General features: G+C 39.2%; 1 protein-coding gene across 1 annotated transcript; it reads left to right on the top strand.

The window, feature by feature from the left end:
* The first annotated feature begins 2,739 nt into the window (after nucleotides 1–2,739).
* LOC149285219 (E3 ubiquitin-protein ligase DTX3-like) lies at nucleotides 2,740–12,513 on the top strand. The gene is made up of 4 exons (XM_089495588.1): nucleotides 2,740–2,821; nucleotides 3,597–4,348; nucleotides 9,530–9,747; nucleotides 12,438–12,513. Exons 1-4 carry the CDS (start codon nucleotides 2,740–2,742, stop codon nucleotides 12,511–12,513), a joined length of 1,128 nt encoding a protein of 375 aa, XP_089351714.1.
* The last annotated feature ends 4,750 nt before the right edge of the window (nucleotides 12,514–17,263 follow it).

The following is a 17,263-nucleotide window of genomic DNA, read 5'->3' on the forward strand; positions in this document are numbered from 1 at the left end:
GGAGGCGATCATTGATCGCCTCCTAAACGCTTTTAAAACGGGCGTCCGCCGCCATACAATGTATGGCGGCTGTTGACGCCCCGGGGAGGGGCCAGACATGGCCCCCGATGCCGATCTCGGCGTTACTGAATGCCTCGACATGTCGAGGCATTACAGTAACGCCGTTTAAGCGAAGAAAGTGATCGTTGATCACTTTCTAAGCTTTTTTAATTTTTTGACGGTTCAGGACCGTCAAAGGTCATTTAGTGACCTTCTTGTCATGACGGTCCTAAACCGGCAAAGGTCGTGAAGGGGTTAAAGAAGAAGCCAAAGTTAGTTTTTGTCTGCTATCAGAAACTATGGATAATGCTCCACCTACATTTTGAGATGTAGATGCTTTCCAGATCAGCCAGCAGGGGGAGCCCTTGTTTGGTGCTGTTTCTGAACTGCATTGGATAGAGGGGACCTAGTTACAAGGTCGAGTTATGTCAAACATTTTATAGAGAATGTCCCATCTAGAGGTTCCCCCAGCCTTCCCATTCTCTGCAGAGTATTTGTATCCAAAACAGTCTGCAGAGTTTTGCGTTTGCTTGTGCGGTAGACCCAACGTTGTTGCTTTCTAAGAGTTGGGTAACATCTGCCCTTAAAGTAAATGAGCAGTGCATATAAGGTACAACAGCATTAGAACCCCCTTAAGGACTCTTGTGTCATCGGACTGTTTGCCAGTTGTTGGTTTTAAGATTTAGCCAATCTGTCTCCATCTATTGAATTATGCATTGTGCAGGCCAGCTTTGACCAGTGTTGCCACTTCTGATTAGTGAAATGGGGGAATAAAAACCTCAACTCTCCCACCACCACATTTAGTGAATAAACCCCAAAGCGTAGAGGCGCATCAGTGAAAACAAGAGGGATTAGTCAGCCCTCCCACATGTCGTGAACATATTTGCCGATTGTTGTGTAAATTTCTCATGCGCTAAGAGATGCAAAGTGTTTTATCTTTGTATCTTCTATTCTGGCATCCAGGCTTCTATATGAAAATTGGATTATTATAAAAGTCAATTTACTCAGCAGGTCTACTATAAGAAAACAAAACAGAAAATAAAGAAAAGGGGGGAAAAACATGATCCACGGGCACTAAGCCAGTCTGTTCCAAAACATGGCAGGAAACGCTACAAAATACAGTTACAATATATAGAAAATGTATACAACGCTGAAGGCTTAATCAAAACACTTGATGCCTACGAGGAGATGTGCGAGGGGCAGAGAACATGAGAACCATTTTCCCTCAGGCTGGGCCTAATTCTCCAAATAGGACTAGCTTGCTTGTGGAGATGGGCGCTGTGGGGTCACATAAAACAACATTACGTGACCCCGGGTAGTAGTGCAACAGCTATGGCTCTCTGGAGGTAGAAACTGAATTTGACGTTTCCATCACATCTCCTCTTTCTCCCAAGCTATACATTTGTATCCTGCAAGCAATCTACAATTTTAGTTGCCCTCCCCAGTATGTGAATATTCTCCTGGAGATGGGGTCTCCAGAGCTAGAGTACTCTAGGCTCTATATGGCCTCCAGCCATACAACCCAGCACCCTGCTTGCTGCATTGCGTTGCCAGCTTACCTTTAACTCCTCCGAAATAATTATTCACAAGTCTCTTTCTTGTCGATGACCGGATAGAGCCCCAAATGCTAAACTCAAAAGTACTAGCAAGTACTAATACTGCATTTATTTACATAAGTGTTAACAGCAATTTTTAAGTTACCTTAATTGAACTTTGGAAATAGCAGCCTATCTGTGAGGAAAGTCGACTCAGGGACCGCTACTTAGGCCACCTTGCGAAACAGATCTTGGCCATTTACTCTTTTACAAACTGTCGCCAAAGCAATTATAATGACTGGAAAACAATAGACAGAAGCTTTGTGTGATTAAGATAAATTAATGGTGCAGTCCCCCTTTAAGGCTTTAACGTCTGCGTCTCTGAATGTAGGTGGTTTCTGTGATTTTTCCTGGGAGAAATGTTCTGTTCCAGCTGAACAAATTAAAAAGGAGCAATTCATTTTAGTTGCTTTAAAATTAATATTATTTTGCAGCTGTGTTACATGTAATTATTGGATGGAATCCAAGCGGCATCATTTTTTTTTCTGTCCCTCTTTTCTCGCTACTGTAGCATTAGCTAAAAAAAAAAAAAAAAAAAGCTTTGGAAAATAATTTCCTGCTGGAAATGCCATATATTTATATGTTTAAAGCCAAAATGAGCTGGGTCTGTGCCAGGAACGAAAGGCAGAAGCCAAGCAGACCAACAGTCTGTAATTGTACTTATGTCCACATTGTACGATAAGATACAAAATATGATTAATTGTTACAAATTTGGAGTTTATTAGATCCGAAAACTGCAAGATGAAATATGATTAATTGTTCCAAATTTGATGTCTGCGACAGCACAAGCCTCCATTGCTTTTTCACCTCCCTGGCTGGCTGGGGGGGGGATCAGATGATCTCCCAAACTGGCCCAAAGCTGCCGCAGACCGCAAAAGTGGGGCAAGCTACCGGGGACAGTGCCCAAAAATCAAGACTGTCCTGCGGAAACCAGGACTGTTGGGTGGTATGGCATTGATAAGGCAACACAATATGCAGTGGACATCTTGCTTTTCCGGTAGGACTTGTAATAGATAACTTGCTTTTCTAGTTATCCTAAGACTAGGAGGACACATTGATGTCCATCTGATTTGTTTGTATACCACAGCCAAACCTATGGTTAGAAATGGCTGGATTTCTTTATGTCCGTGGTTCCCAGGCAGTGAAAACATTGAGAGAGGGGAGAGCAGTATGTGGGCAGATTGGAGGTATAGGTAGCTATGTGATGATGTGTAGGGAGAGAGGAGTGCTATTGAATAAGTTATGACACAAGTAGAGGGAGGTGGTGGGTTAGAATGGAGGACAAGGTTTCCGAAGCATGGCGGTAACGCTGGACCTGGGTCTCTTGGTTTACAGAGTGGGCGCTATGATGCTGGCTCTGTCCTTATTACGTTCTGTAATCACCTCACTTAGGTCCTCGTTTCTGCTCATGTAGCCTGTAGGATTTCTGTTTTCTAATAACACCTCAGATACACCAGGCTATTACTAGTATCAATGTTGTCTTTCATGGCAGCATGGCAGCATGAACTAACGTTTTCTGGGATGCTGTGGAATTTTTGTGCGTCTCCAGATATTTCCGGGGTGGATATTCTCTTGTAAGCTCTTGTAAAATGTTAAAACCACAAGAATAATTAGTGTCTGCCTTGACACATTTAATAGCTTCACGCTCCTATGTTCCTGATTCAGAGAGAGATTCTAGATTTAAAAGGACAATCTAGATGAATCAATTGGATATTTCTTAAATAAGCCAGTTTAATAAAGCACTTTGTTCCTGTGGTGGGTATCCTGGTAATACAAACCTATTATTAATTTAATATATTAATTAATTTATCTTCCTTCCTTCCTTCCTTCCTCTCATCATAATCTGGGAAACCTTATTGAATTTTATAATATTGCAAACACTATTTTCTGCAGTTATAATTTTCACTCCTGTATTCACTAATGTTCACTAATATTTTTTCCCCCTACTTTTTTCCTTTTAAGTGTCCTTTGTCTTGTCCAGAATGGCAGCCTGTGGAGGGAATCAAAAGAACAAGGTCAGTGTTAGCAAACCCATTTGGGACTTCCTAAACAAAGAGACCCCATCCAAACTTGACCGTATAAGCGAGGAAAACAGAGTCCGGATCATAATAGATGGAGAAACTTCTGATATCTATGTTTTACGGTTGAACCCAGAGAGCCACGTTACAACAAATGCTCTACACGTTGCCAGAAAGGCACTTAAGTCTCTGCTAAAGGAGACAGAGAAGGAATTGAAGAAATCATACAAACAGCATCAGTTGTCTGGTTGTATGGCTTATGGTGATAAGAACACTGAACATGCAGCTGAATTGCACATTCGAGGCACTTATTCTAGAGGACAGCAGAGTACTGGCAGTAGGGGGATTCCTGGCTGCTCAGGGGTAGCCAGCAGCAGTCATGGCAGCTCTCGTGACCATAGAAGAGATGATGCAGAGGATGACAGAGAAAATCAGTGTCCCATTTGCTTGGGGGAGATCCAGAACATAAAGACACTGGAGAAATGCCAGCACTCCTTCTGCGAGGACTGTATCACAAGGGCCCTGCAGGTGAAGAAAGCTTGTCCCATGTGTGGTCGCTTCTACGGACAGCTGGTAGGGAACCAACCTGAGAATGGAAGGATGTTGGTATCAAAGGACTCCGGCTTGTTACTTCCAGGTTACGAGAAGTACGGGACCATTATCATCCAGTATGTCTTCCCTCCTGGCATCCAAGGGGTAAGTTGGTTTTTTTCTGTACTTGTAATTAAAGGTACTGATTAAATGTGTAATGCCTTTGTGTAACCTGGCAATAAACCTTCAAGAGAACATGGCAACTTAGAAGATCTGTCGATGAAATGTTCAAGTATGTCTGTTGTAAGCATAGCACGTCCGGTCTCGCATATAATGTTACATACATACATTCATGTGGATGACTGTTGAGCTGCTGACCATTAACGGAGAACTGTCATATCTGAAATAAGACTATGATTAAATCCAACAAGAAAGTATTGTATCATGTTCCGTTATTATTTTTATATAATGTTATTTTATATAATGTAATGTGTTTTTTGAGCATATCATCTAATTTGCTATAAAAAATATGGTGAACATTTGAAGAAAAAATTAATGAACAAGCACAAGTAGCATTTTGCTATTTCAAAAGTGGTCATTTTGCCACTACTTGGGACATCTTTGAAGCTGGTCAGTTCAATTAACCCAATCAAAGCATATATTTTTGAAAACTAGACATCCCAGGGTATTTCAAATATATGATATTTTAACTCTAAGATACAGTGCTAACTTTAGGACTTTAGCACTAAAATTAACACTTGTTTAACCCCATGACGTGTCAGGCACGTCAATTGACGTTAAGGGGATGTATTTCCGTGATGTGCTTGGCATTTCAATTCTTGTCAAGTGAAATGAATAGTTAAGTATTCCTTGCAGCTTCACCAACTAGTAATGCATATTTAAGTATTCTGCAGGTATACTGGTGATTGGTTAATTAAAGCAGAAAATCAGTGGCAGAAAAGTGCTCCTGTTGAAATCAATGTAAGTGCTTTCTCTGCATGCACACAGGGGGTCTCATTAGAAGGCTTCCCTCCAGAACTCTTGCAGGTTCTGGCGCTGTTGGCCTAACACAGATCATCAAACAAATTTTAATATTAGACAAAGTACCCAAGTAAACACAAAACACAGTTTTTAAATAATGATTTTATGTATAGAAGGAAAAAACTATCCAACCCTACCTGGCCTTATGTGAAAAAGTAATTCCCTCCTTGGTTACTTAATCAGCCAATGAACCAAATTTAATTGATAATCGATTGCCAGACCTGTTCAATATAAACATCAATTAAATAGAACCTCGCTTGGAAAGTGATGTATGATGAAAGGTCTTAAAAGGCAGCAAATGCTGTCGCTATCTAAAGAAATTCAAGAACAGAGGAGAAACAAGGTCATTGACATCCATCAGTCTGGAAAGGGTTACAAAGCCAGCGAACAATGTTGAGAGCCGTTATCTACAAATGGAGAACACTTGGAACTGGGATGACCCTTCCCTGGGATGGCCAGACTACCAAAATTCCTCCAAGGGCGCATCAACGACTCATCCAGGTGGTCAGAAAAGAATCCAGACTAACAAGTAAAAAACTACAGGCCTCAATCTCCCCAGTCAAGGTCGGTGTTTACGATTCCACATTAAGAAAGAGACTGTGCAAAATTGGCATCCATATGAGAGTTACTAGGCAAGAAACACTGCTTACCAAAATGAACACAGAAGCTTGTCTCACACTTGGCAAAAATATCTTGATGGCATCAAGACTTTTGGAATAATATTCTGTGGTCTGATGAGTCAAAAAGGACTTTTTGGAAGACGTGTGTCTTACATCTGGTGTAAAGCTTACACAGCATTACACAATAACAACTTCATTCCATCATTCAAACACTGTGGTGGTAATATGAAGGTCTGGGGCTGCTTCAGGACCTGGGCCACTTGCCATAATTGATGGAACCATGAATTCTGCTCAAGCACATTTGGGTTATGCCGCAGGACAATGATCTGAAGCACACAAGCAAAGTCCTAACTTGAATCTGATTCAGATGCTGTGACGTGACCGTAAAAAAAAAAAAAGCAGTTCATGTTCAAAAGCCCACCAATGTGGCTGAATTAAAACAATTATGCCAAGAAGAGTGGGTCAAAATTCCTCCACGTTCCAGTAAAAGACAAGTTATCAGACATATTTGATTGCAGTTGTTGCCCCCAAGGGTGGCACAACCAGTCCATTAGGTTTAGGGGCAGTTACTTTTTCATATGGCTGATATAGGTTTTGGTTCTTTTCCTTTCAATAAGTGAAACGATCCTGGAAAAGCTGCCTTTTTTCACAGCACTGTAAGTAGATAGGAGCGGCAGGGAAAGATGCATTAAATTGGATAATTTGATGTCCGCTTGTGTTTTGCAAAAGTCACATTGAAATGGAGAGATGCTGGACCTAAGGTCTACCTCAGGAGAACCCACAGCAATGAGGAGGAAATACTGCTGAGGCTGTGCTGGTTAGGCTGTCTAGTGTGAGTGAGCCAGGGAGATCAGCCCATCAGGTAGAGATGATGCATAGATCTAGCTGGTCCTGCTATATTTGTGAAATTGAACAAAAAGTTTATTATAAAATAACAATTCTAATTAATCATTAGAAGTTAGAATTTGCACAGGCAAACTGCAATGTACAAATCGCTCCAATATTTTTATAGTTTTAAAATAATTTTTACTGTAGCCCCTCTAGATTGTAAGCTTGCGAGCAAGACCCTCTATACTTAATGTATCAGCTCGTCACTGTCCGTACTTTAAAAAGTGCTGTGTAAATTGCTGATGCTATAGAAATGAAACGTAATAACCGTAAGATCTATGTGGTATAAAGAATATCTGTTGCCGTGTAGCACACATGCATTGTGCAGCCAGTTTAAAGCGACCCTGACGGCAACGCTAAAGAAGAATTCCAATCAAAGCTCTTACCCGAGGTAGAAGATGCAGTCACCGTGATTATTCCTCTCACCGATTGGATGCTTAAAGTGGCCAATCCGTGGCAGGAAAGCACTCTCGTAAAAACAATGGGAGCATTTTCCAGGCGTGTGCAGAGCCAGGGCTGGAGCTGTACGGGGTGAGAATATCCCGTGCAGGCAAAACACATCTTCTCCACTACAACTACCTGGGGCAAGTGCATATTACTATTTATTTCCAAATATGGCACCATCATATTCTGTAGCGCTGTGCAATGGGATGGGGGAATTCTGCAGATCTGCTTGGCCCCGCTCCTTTTGGTTTGATGGCTTAGTAGGCTAGTGTGACGTTGAAGGACCTAAAACCCTTTCTGTAGGAGATAATGTATTAGGAATGAACAGCCCCTCAAGACACTCAGCTGCAGCAATTCACCAGCATGCGCAGGAAAGGAGTGAAAGACCTGCTTGATGGATACCTTAGAAAAAAAAAAAGTGTATTAACAAGTTGGATATTGATGACATTACGCTGCTGCTCCTTCTGGCTTGTTACTTGACCTGTAAACCCTTCTGCAAGACTGAGCTCCTGTCTGTGACAGGCTTCTGATGTATATATTTATTCTTTTATGTATACCTGGGTACTAATCCCATGCTACGGTCTTGCGTGCTTTTTGTTTTGCTTTACCAATGGAGGTATATATTTTGTAATATAAAAAGTGAGTAAAAAGACACGTTGACGCCATTTCCGAGTGATGGATTTAAGATTCTGTACAGCCACCCCGTTACTTCCTCTGCTCCTTCACCGCAGTGACAGGCGGGCACTCTCATTTCAACGCTTGAGAAAGGTAAATATTCAAAATTACAGTAGGAAAGGAAATTAAAATGGGCATCTGGACAAAACATGGAGGATACAGATAATATGTCTTTAAAAGAAGACTTGGCTAAACACAAGTTGCCCTCTTTGGTGAGTTAATTTACTTGGGGGAGGAAGCAGTTTTATTTTGTCTTATTTGGGTTTATTCACTAATGGGAAAGTTGAGCTTCTTCTGCAGGAAGAGCTTAGTTGGCCAAATGAAATTCCTTCTTGCACATTGAATTATACATTACCCAGGGCCAGTCCTTCACACTGGAGAAACTTGCTAGTGTTTCAAAATGAATTGGTGACATTAGGGAAATAAAACCATAACTCCCCTGAGCGCAATGTCCTTTCTAACTGGATCAGAGAGCCATAATTAATGTCCTTATTAACATTTCTACCCCCATATATTCAGCGTTTTTTGGTTTTGTTTTTTTAACCCCTTCAGTCCCCTATGGACGTAGCGGTATATCCAAAAAACACATCCCAAGAATACCCTATGGACGTACCGGTACGTCCTGCTCTTCTTGCAGCGGCAGGGACATATCCCAACCTGGACTCCCCATTGACAGCAGAAGCCAGCATCGTCGGATGTAAAAGCTTCTGGCACGAACGCCGGAAGCTTGTTACGTTTTTAAACATGGATCACGCGATCAGACATTCCCTTCCGGATCGCGTCACTTGGAAGGTCATCAGAGGACAGGATATCCCCTGCAGGTTTCAAAAAAGAAAAAAAAATCTCTAAAATAATACAATAAATAATAATAATAAAAAAACAACAATAAAGTGAGCTAAGTGATGTCATTGTGACATCACTGGCATTAATAACATGTTCAAGAGGTCCCTAAGAGGACCCTCTAACCGTTAAAATAAATAAATAAATCTATATATATAAATACAAAAAATAAAATAAATGAAAAAATCTATAAAAAAGATAATCAAAAAAGAAAAAAACCTATCCCATTGCCCTAACACAACATCTACCCAGTATAACCCTCCTGCCCCGTTCACAACCCGCTAAGCCATAAGCATAAAAATTCTACGCATAATGTACACCTTCTAAGTGCTGGGAAAGTATGGAAAATCTATATAAATTAGGTATTTCTGAAATCAGGACAATCAGGGGATTTTCCATCACTTTACCTAATTTTGTGAGGATTCAGAGGGAAAATTTATAAAAAATTAGCTGTTTTTTTTTGCTAGCTTTTACAAAATTTCTCATTCTAAATTTTTAGCTACTCGTCTAACTATGGTATCAAAAGAAAGCTCTATCTCTCCTTGAAAAAACAATATATAGTTTACATGGGTACACTATTCACAGGAAAAGAGAATCATCGCTGAACCGACATAGCCCAAAAATGGCAACTTGAGGTACCATAAACCCCTGGGATTGAAGGGGTTAAAGTACCCGGGCCAGTTTTTAAAGGCATCAATTAAATTCATGTTAATGATGACGGTTATTCTATTCAATTTGCTAATTTATTCCATACTACTAATATATTTTAAATCATTTCTGAATTTTTTTGGGGGTTCCTATACTTTAGCATTGCTAATAAGTCTGCTTTTCTCTGCAGGCCGAGCACCCCAATCCAGGAGTAAGGTATCCAGGAACAACTCGTGTCGCTTACTTGCCCGATTGTCCAGAAGGGAACAAAGTTCTTGCGCTGTTCAAGAAAGCTTTTGACCAGCGCTTAACCTTCACCATCGGGACTTCAATGACGACAGGGAGGCCAAACGTCATAACATGGAATGACATTCATCATAAAACCAACTGCTCAGGAGGACCACAGCTGTAAGTGTGCATCAGTCCGAAAAGCGTGCACAATTCATATACCACTCCTTTTCCCTATACAGCGTAACACAACGTCATCGATGTTTCACGTGAAGAAAAGTCTTTTAAACGCTCTGCCCCTTTAGGCGTGTTGCTGCACAAAATAGCAATTTAAAGGAACATATGAATCATTTTCTCAGAGATTTCCCCTCAATAGCCACGCTTTTTTCTTTTTAATTCTCTCTCCTGTTAATCCTTCTATTGTAGTAAGTTCCATTACTCAATTTTTTTTAATATTTGCCTCCCCACTGTTTTTGTTTAGTTTTGTTTTTTTAGAATTATCTGAAACTCTAAAGATTATAAAGAGTATCTGTCATGCAGAACTTAAGCATATAGCTAGCGTAATATTGATCTATTTAATTCAAAGAGAACATAATAATAATAATAGTATGAGATCATCAGAGCTATATGTGAGATCATATATCTTATATATTTGACTTGACCATTTTTGTATTCCATAATATCATCTTCCTTAGCTGTAGGGATTATCATTTTCATCAGATCATTTTACATGGCACTTGTAAATAGGTGAGTTCATTACATGCTTTGCTCTACCTGGCTCTATTTGCCTTTTTGCCTACCATAAGCATGTCAAATGTGTGTCTAGCCACCATGCATGGATCATATCACTATACACTAATGATGCCTAACAAGATGGAAGCAGCTGTATATAGGGGTCTGCTCAGTCCTGGCTGGCTAGCAGCAGATGTATCCAGGTGGATACATGCTGTGTAACATGTAATCGTATGTAACTAGATGGGGGGCTGCATGTAGATTATTTGCCGGCCCTTGGCTTTATAGTTTCAGGGCCGTTTATTCATCCCCAGTCCAGCCCTGGCTCTGTTCATATTTTTGGATTACCTAGCAGGCATATGTAAATGAGGTTGCCCACGTGACCATTAGCGAGAAACATAGAATTTGACAGCAGCTAAGAACCATCTGGCCCATTTTTCCTGATGTAAAGACTCAACCTCAATCAGTCATTGGTCTTGTTTTAGATTCAAGATAGCTTTATATCTATCCTGCATGTTTAAATTCCCTCACTTCTGATCGGAGGCTGTTCCATTTATCTACCCCTCAGTAAAGCTATATATATATGTTGAGCTTCATTAGACTTTCCTGATCATTTTTGTTCTGCAAACCATTCACTATTTTAGGGGCCTAATTTCCAATATGTGAATATTGTTTTGGAGTACAGCCTTTTCTGCTTACCTTTCAGTCTGAATAGTTATTCCGAGTGTCCCCAAGTGACAGAATAGTGTCCCCAATGCTATATTGTATTTTTACATCCCAAGTGCATTGCTTTACATTTATCAATTAAACTGCAGCTATCGCGTTTGTCTCTGCAGTCTAAAACAATGGAGCGCTTTTGTTACTGTTTTGCCTGCCATAAGCTTACTGAATCTATGATTGGCCCCACCAATAGATCTTTTTCTCTGCTGGTTTCTGGTTGTCACAGTGGGGAACTCCTGGCACTGACCCCCTGCTTAGCAATTTTTTTTTTTAACCCCTCTGTGACAATTGACGTCATGTAGTTACCAGAGCTTAGAAAGCAATTAACGGTAGCTTTCTTTGCTCAACTAGTGTTGCTGCAATGCCTCGATGTCGAGCCATTCATGAAAAACAAAAATATAAGCAGGGGCGCTCTTCGGAGTAATCACATTAGCCGAGGCATTCAGCAAAACCAAAACCAATCAGCCAAAACCTAACCACTTTCTTGATTGATCAAATTTCCCATATTGAAAGACAGGATGCCTTTCACAAGATGGGAGCGCCCTTCTGCTGGGTGGAATCAGTCACAATAGAAAGGTTTCCAGGCCCCCTTGGTTTGAGCCCCCTCGAAAGGTTTGAGCCCCCTTGTAGGCTGATTACAGGTACTGCAATCAGCAATGCAGGGCAATGGAGCCCTGCTTACTGATCGTTCTGTTATCAATATAAATAAAATATATTGAACAAAAATAAAAAATGTAAAAATATAGTTAGATAAAAATGTAATAATATTTTTAAAAAATCCCGTTCTGAGAAAATGTAAAAATAAAAAATAATAAAATTAAGAAATTAAATGTAAAAATAGGTGCCTTTCCCCCTAGAAACAGACAATAAGGAAACCCTTTCTTGCACCCAAAGTAAAAGAATGAGAAAAAATTGTGTAGAATGTAAGGGGACGTTTTAAGGCATTATAAAATAGCAATATGCTCTTTGTACTTATTGCCCTAACTTGCAAAGAAACCAAACATTTTTATGGGTGCAATAAACGGAAAAGAAGAAAATTGCAGCTACACGATCCCTGCTGCAGATCTCCATGTTGCTGAATGCCACAACATTGAGGCATTACAGCAACACTGTTTTAAGCAAAGAAAGCAATCGTAGATCGCTTTCTAAGCTTGTTTAATGGTATGACGTGCCAGGCACGTCAGTGGTCGTTAACTGACTGTTTTTTTGCGTGACGTGCCTGCCACATCATTGGTCGTTAAGGGGTAAAACAAAAACAGCCATTTTCACAAAGGGTACAAAATTTAAAAAACAGTCCGGTCCTGAAGGGGTTAGTAAATTAATTATGTTATCACCACCCTGAAATGATCTAACTTGATTATGCATGTACATTTTGTCACTTAACTGTGTTTAGAGGTGTGTTTTCCTCTTGTTCTCAGATTTGGATACCCAGATCCCACCTACCTGCTGAGAGTGCAGGAGGAGCTTCGAGCCAAAGGTATCACGGCTGATTAAGCGGTGCTGGCCTGGTTAAGTAAACACGGAAAAGAAACATGGAGGACACGGTGGCTGTCTTGCTGAGCGGTTCAAACTTAATTTTGTCATGAGGGAAACTTGCCTTTTGTCTTTTTCTTACCCTCGTCATGTTACCTCCTCTGCTGACCTCATACTACATTGCAACAGCAGAGCAGACAACTGCTGGACTACTAAGTACAGCTGCAAAGACATGTGGAACACTGGCTATAACAAGCTCTGCTTACCTGTGCTATGAGGAGGACGTCTTAGCAGTTTGCCTTAGAAGTGAATCAAGAAATGCTTTGGGAGAGAATAGTTTTCCAGTGGAAGAGACATTTCAAAGACCAGTGTGTTCTAACTCGAACGATGGTTAACCAGCTGGTTTTATGTACCCCTAAATTTAGCAGGAGGAAAAGACGGATATACATGATCTGGCAGTGCATGATGGTTCCTGCACTTCTGATGTTTAGTGTTCTTGCAACATATTCTGGATCTTGTAGTTAATAAGCCATTAGAAAGGACTGACATATTTGTGGTTGCAATGCATTCTGGATCCTGTAGACCTACATTTTGTTACTGTAATGCAGAACATATAAGATCTTTTTTCATACCTCTGTAATGTCCAAGTGTACCAAGTGCTTAAAACAAGGAATTATAAATTATCCCATGAATATATATATTTTTTCTTCTTTTTGACAAGTTTAGAATTTCCATTTCGCACATCATGCGTCGCTGGTTCTCAAAGGTCGCAGGGGCCAAAATTCTGCTTTAGGCTATGTTCACATGGACTATTGCTTGTGACCCTTATAAAATAACCTTAATGCTATTGGTAAAAACTGCAAGTGCAGTTAGATATTTTTATATATTGCAACAATCCATATCTGTCTAGTATGACATGTCACTATAGGCAATATCAGTGATCCTTCAAGTCAAGATTTCAAAATGAAAAATAAAAAATAATCACAATTGCTAAAAGAAGGAGCATTATCTAAAGATGAGATCGCCAAGGGCAGAGTGACATTTTTGTGTTCAAATACAAATACACTGGCTTTAAATATGTATTCTTAGTACAGTAGTGTCATTTTCTAAATGTATTGTTTTTCTTTTGTTGCCGCCGAATAATAGCCTAATACCTGTTAGAAAAAACTGATCTCCCTACTTAAAGAAGAACTTCCCCCCCAAAAAACGGTATTACAAGTATCAGACAAAAATATTTTATAAAAGTATTATGCTGTTTTTTTTAAAAACCGTTCTAGTTTTCTTGTAATATAAAACATATTTGTCATGTGTGGGCCATTGGTAGACTTCATTAGCATTGCCATCAAGAATAATCACAGTGTGGGGCTTGAGCAGGGAAAGGCACCCAATATATCACACGGGATAAATGGCAGCCTGCAAATAAAGGAAGGTAATTGGAACAAAATAATAATAAAATAAAAAAACAGGTTTGTGTCAGTGCTGTCTCGTGTTACTGCATACATCACTCAATGATAAAATATTTTTTTAATGGGACTTTCCCTTTAAAGGCCCCGTAATCATGTCATCTCCTCCATAACCAGCAAAACCATTCTCTACTAAAAAAAAAAATCAAGATTTAACAAATTCATGTTCTAAGTCAAAACAGCAGGGTCACTTTTGACAGATGCAAATTTGCTTCACTAGAAGTAGTAATTTGCATATTACATTCATTAACAAGACTCAGAGAATAATGCATATGCCGGAGGGATGTTGTGGATGGACAGCTTTAACTAATTTATAAGGATGTTACAATTTAAATTAGTTAATGAACTGCGTAGTTGAGTGAGTTTTCTTTACTAATTCATATTAATATTTTTTTATTTTAATTTTATTGTAGGTTTTTCTTTTCAAGCTTTTTATTTTGAAAGGGCAGCAGATATATTAATTTCTTGGTATATGCAGCATTGATTATTTTATAGTATTTAAATAAAAGGGAAAAGGTCCGCACACGGGTCACACAAATACCAGAATGCATTGCAATTTAGAATGTTCTATTGCAATATTTAGGTAGGGTGTATACCACGTTAACTGAGTAAAAATAATGTGCGTTTGTGACATTCCATCTAATGTGAATTGTCCATTTTTAAATGCCATGTATGACACTTGAACAGCTTGTGCTCAGAATCAAGTCAAATTCCCTTAATCATTCCTCCTGTTAAGTTTGCATTATTTTTTATTTTTTCTTAATTGTCGAGCAGTTCGCAATAATGAATAGTTTATAAGGTTTGTTTTTTATTTCAACAAAGAACATTTCGTTAAATTGCTTAGCTTCTATATAATAAAGTCAAATTGTATTAATAAGGGAGCTCGAATTCGTACGTTCGGTGTAGTCATAATTCTTCTGTAAGCTTGGATAGCCCAAATTGATGTAAAAGTCACCTTACTGTAATATGTGGCTTTTCACCTTACCCATAATTAACCTTAATCCTCCCCTGTAAAGAAAAAAATCTTTCGTCTGCCATTCTTTATATTCCTAAAATATATATACCTAAAATAGCAGGTTAAGTGTTGGGTAGCTTTCACCTCTACCCTAAACTAAGCTGGGGTAGCCTGCTTCTCTCCACCTATGCCAGATTTAATATATATCTATATATATATATCTATATAATATATATATATATATATATATATATATATGATAGATAATACAATATGAGGGAGGAATTGTAGCCCAAGATTGCCAATCAAAAATCCAATGGCTAGCCAATTATTATCGCCTTCACTATTCATGTGTTAGTGTTCATAGTGTTCACGTGCAAGCTCTTAATGGGCATTAAGTAAGAATTAAAGGGGAATAAATAATCACCGAGGAATAATTCAAACATACCTTGAGTTAGAGCAATCAGTACCCATTTGCTTATGTAATGATATTGGCTCTACACCAAATGCTGGTTCTTTAAACACACATTGCTGACACAGGGTGTTAATGAACCATTTTATAAACTGAGGAGCTGATTTATCTCTTTTTAAATAGGAACAGGATGATTCTAAGCAAAGGTGAGCTTGTCGACCTTCATGGTAAAATTGTATGGGTTTGGTATAACTGGCTTAAAACGAATAAGTTACTTTTCTAGATACTGTCTAGATTCGATCCACCATTTGTGATACCTATTTAGGAAAGCAATGTCCATAGAATATCACGTAGAATCACAGCCCTTTGAGTTCTCGCTGCTCTATGAATGCTGCTTCGTCAAAAGGTATAACAAACTTTAGTGGGCTTCTGAGGGACACCTTATTCCTAAAAATATATTGTGCGGAGCCACATATCTTGTGAACGTATAGATATCAATTTTGATAATAAAGCTTTATCAAGCGCAAACCCAAGTGGGCTTCTCCTACTTCATTGAGGAAGCAATGCATTATGAAGGGTCAGATCATGCAGGAAAGGTTCACTGGGGTTGGCCCTTCATAATGTCTTAACATTGAGTTGGAATGTTCAACTCTCCTAAGATCTCCTTTTCTAAAGACCGAAGATATATATTTCCGTTGATGTTGGATTGTCTCCGCGGACCCATATAAATCCCGCTGATCTGTGTATCTTCATTTAGCTAGACTGCCAGTTGTTATGGAAGAAACACAGATGCATGTGGCTTTTACGTAGTGATGGATAGCCTTCAATGTTCATTGTGGGACATGGACATATATTTTTGTTTTAATGTCAATCTGATGTTACATTTCTGTACAGTAATAAGAGATGGGGTTTAGTAGGCGTACTTTCCATTTAATCAATTGTCATATTTCATCAATCTACAATTCCGGCTACTGTCTACAACCGCGGTTACCATGCACTTTGATTAAATGACTATTATTCTGCCGTGCTGGAGGAAAATGCTACTTGAAGTTGATATGCTTTTTAGAGGGTAAGAATACAGCTACAATTAAACTTGTGATAACTGTTTAAAAAAGGCAAAGTAGTAACCCCAGTATGAGTCCTCGCGGTATATCTGCTCATGCAAGAGAGATGTTTTATGTGTGCGTGTATTTTTTTTAAAAGGTTTATAATTGTATTTAAACTCCTTATTTGCCAGATAGGTTAGCCATGTATTTCTGACCTCTCTAGAAGCGATGGAGTTTCATCCAAACCAGAAGGGCTTATAGGACTGCATCTAGATCCAACCCATGTGCATTGTACTGTACTATAGTGTATATAATTGGGGCTCATTTTGTGGGACATTGTGGGTATGTTTTGATGTATTCACTAATGCTGTAATAAAAGATACATCTCAGAAATCCATGTTCCTGTTTTCTGACTGGCCTTTATATATCTGGGTAAAACGGTTGGAGCTGCACAAGCAGAAATCATTAAGCTCCAGAAAATCCAGGGGCACAGAGAAGAGTATGCATGGAGTCCCCTTGGATTAGATGTTACCATCACTTGGCTATCTGCTTATTTAATCGTTAAGTTAATATAATCCTCTAACGAATCATTTTCCTGAAGCGAGTTGTCCCTTAGCCAGCAGAAAATTCACATCACAGATTGCCAATTAAATTATAACAATTAATCCCCCGTTGTATAGCAGGCATAGCAGCTGTCCAGCAATATGTATATTTAAAACCATGAATATTTTCGGTTTGTCTTCAAACACTGCTTGGTAGCTAATTTTCCAATTGTACCAAGGACACAATCGTCTACCTCCTTCAAATCCAATTAATAAAAGGCCCGCCAGCTTCCCGCAGAAGGCTTCTATGTGAAACACTCTGCAGAGAGGTTTGGCTTCTCCTCTTTCACTGC

Source organism: Sceloporus occidentalis, unplaced genomic scaffold (assembly GCF_023333645.1).
Source record: "Sceloporus occidentalis isolate IW3139 unplaced genomic scaffold, rSceOcc1.0.p SCAF_82, whole genome shotgun sequence".
NCBI lineage: Eukaryota > Metazoa > Chordata > Lepidosauria > Squamata > Phrynosomatidae > Sceloporus > Sceloporus occidentalis.

Bases quoted from the DNA above. Each gene is read 5' to 3' on its own strand.
- LOC149285219 (XM_089495588.1), top strand. From the start codon at position 2,740: ATGGCTGGATTTCTTTATGTCCGTGGTTCCCAGGCAGTGAAAACATTG. The intron at 2,822-3,596 runs GTATAGGTAGCT...TTTCCTTTTAAG, and splicing joins AGTATGTGGGCAGATTGGAG to TGTCCTTTGTCTTGTCCAGA. The intron at 4,349-9,529 runs GTAAGTTGGTTT...TTTTCTCTGCAG, and splicing joins TCCCTCCTGGCATCCAAGGG to GCCGAGCACCCCAATCCAGG.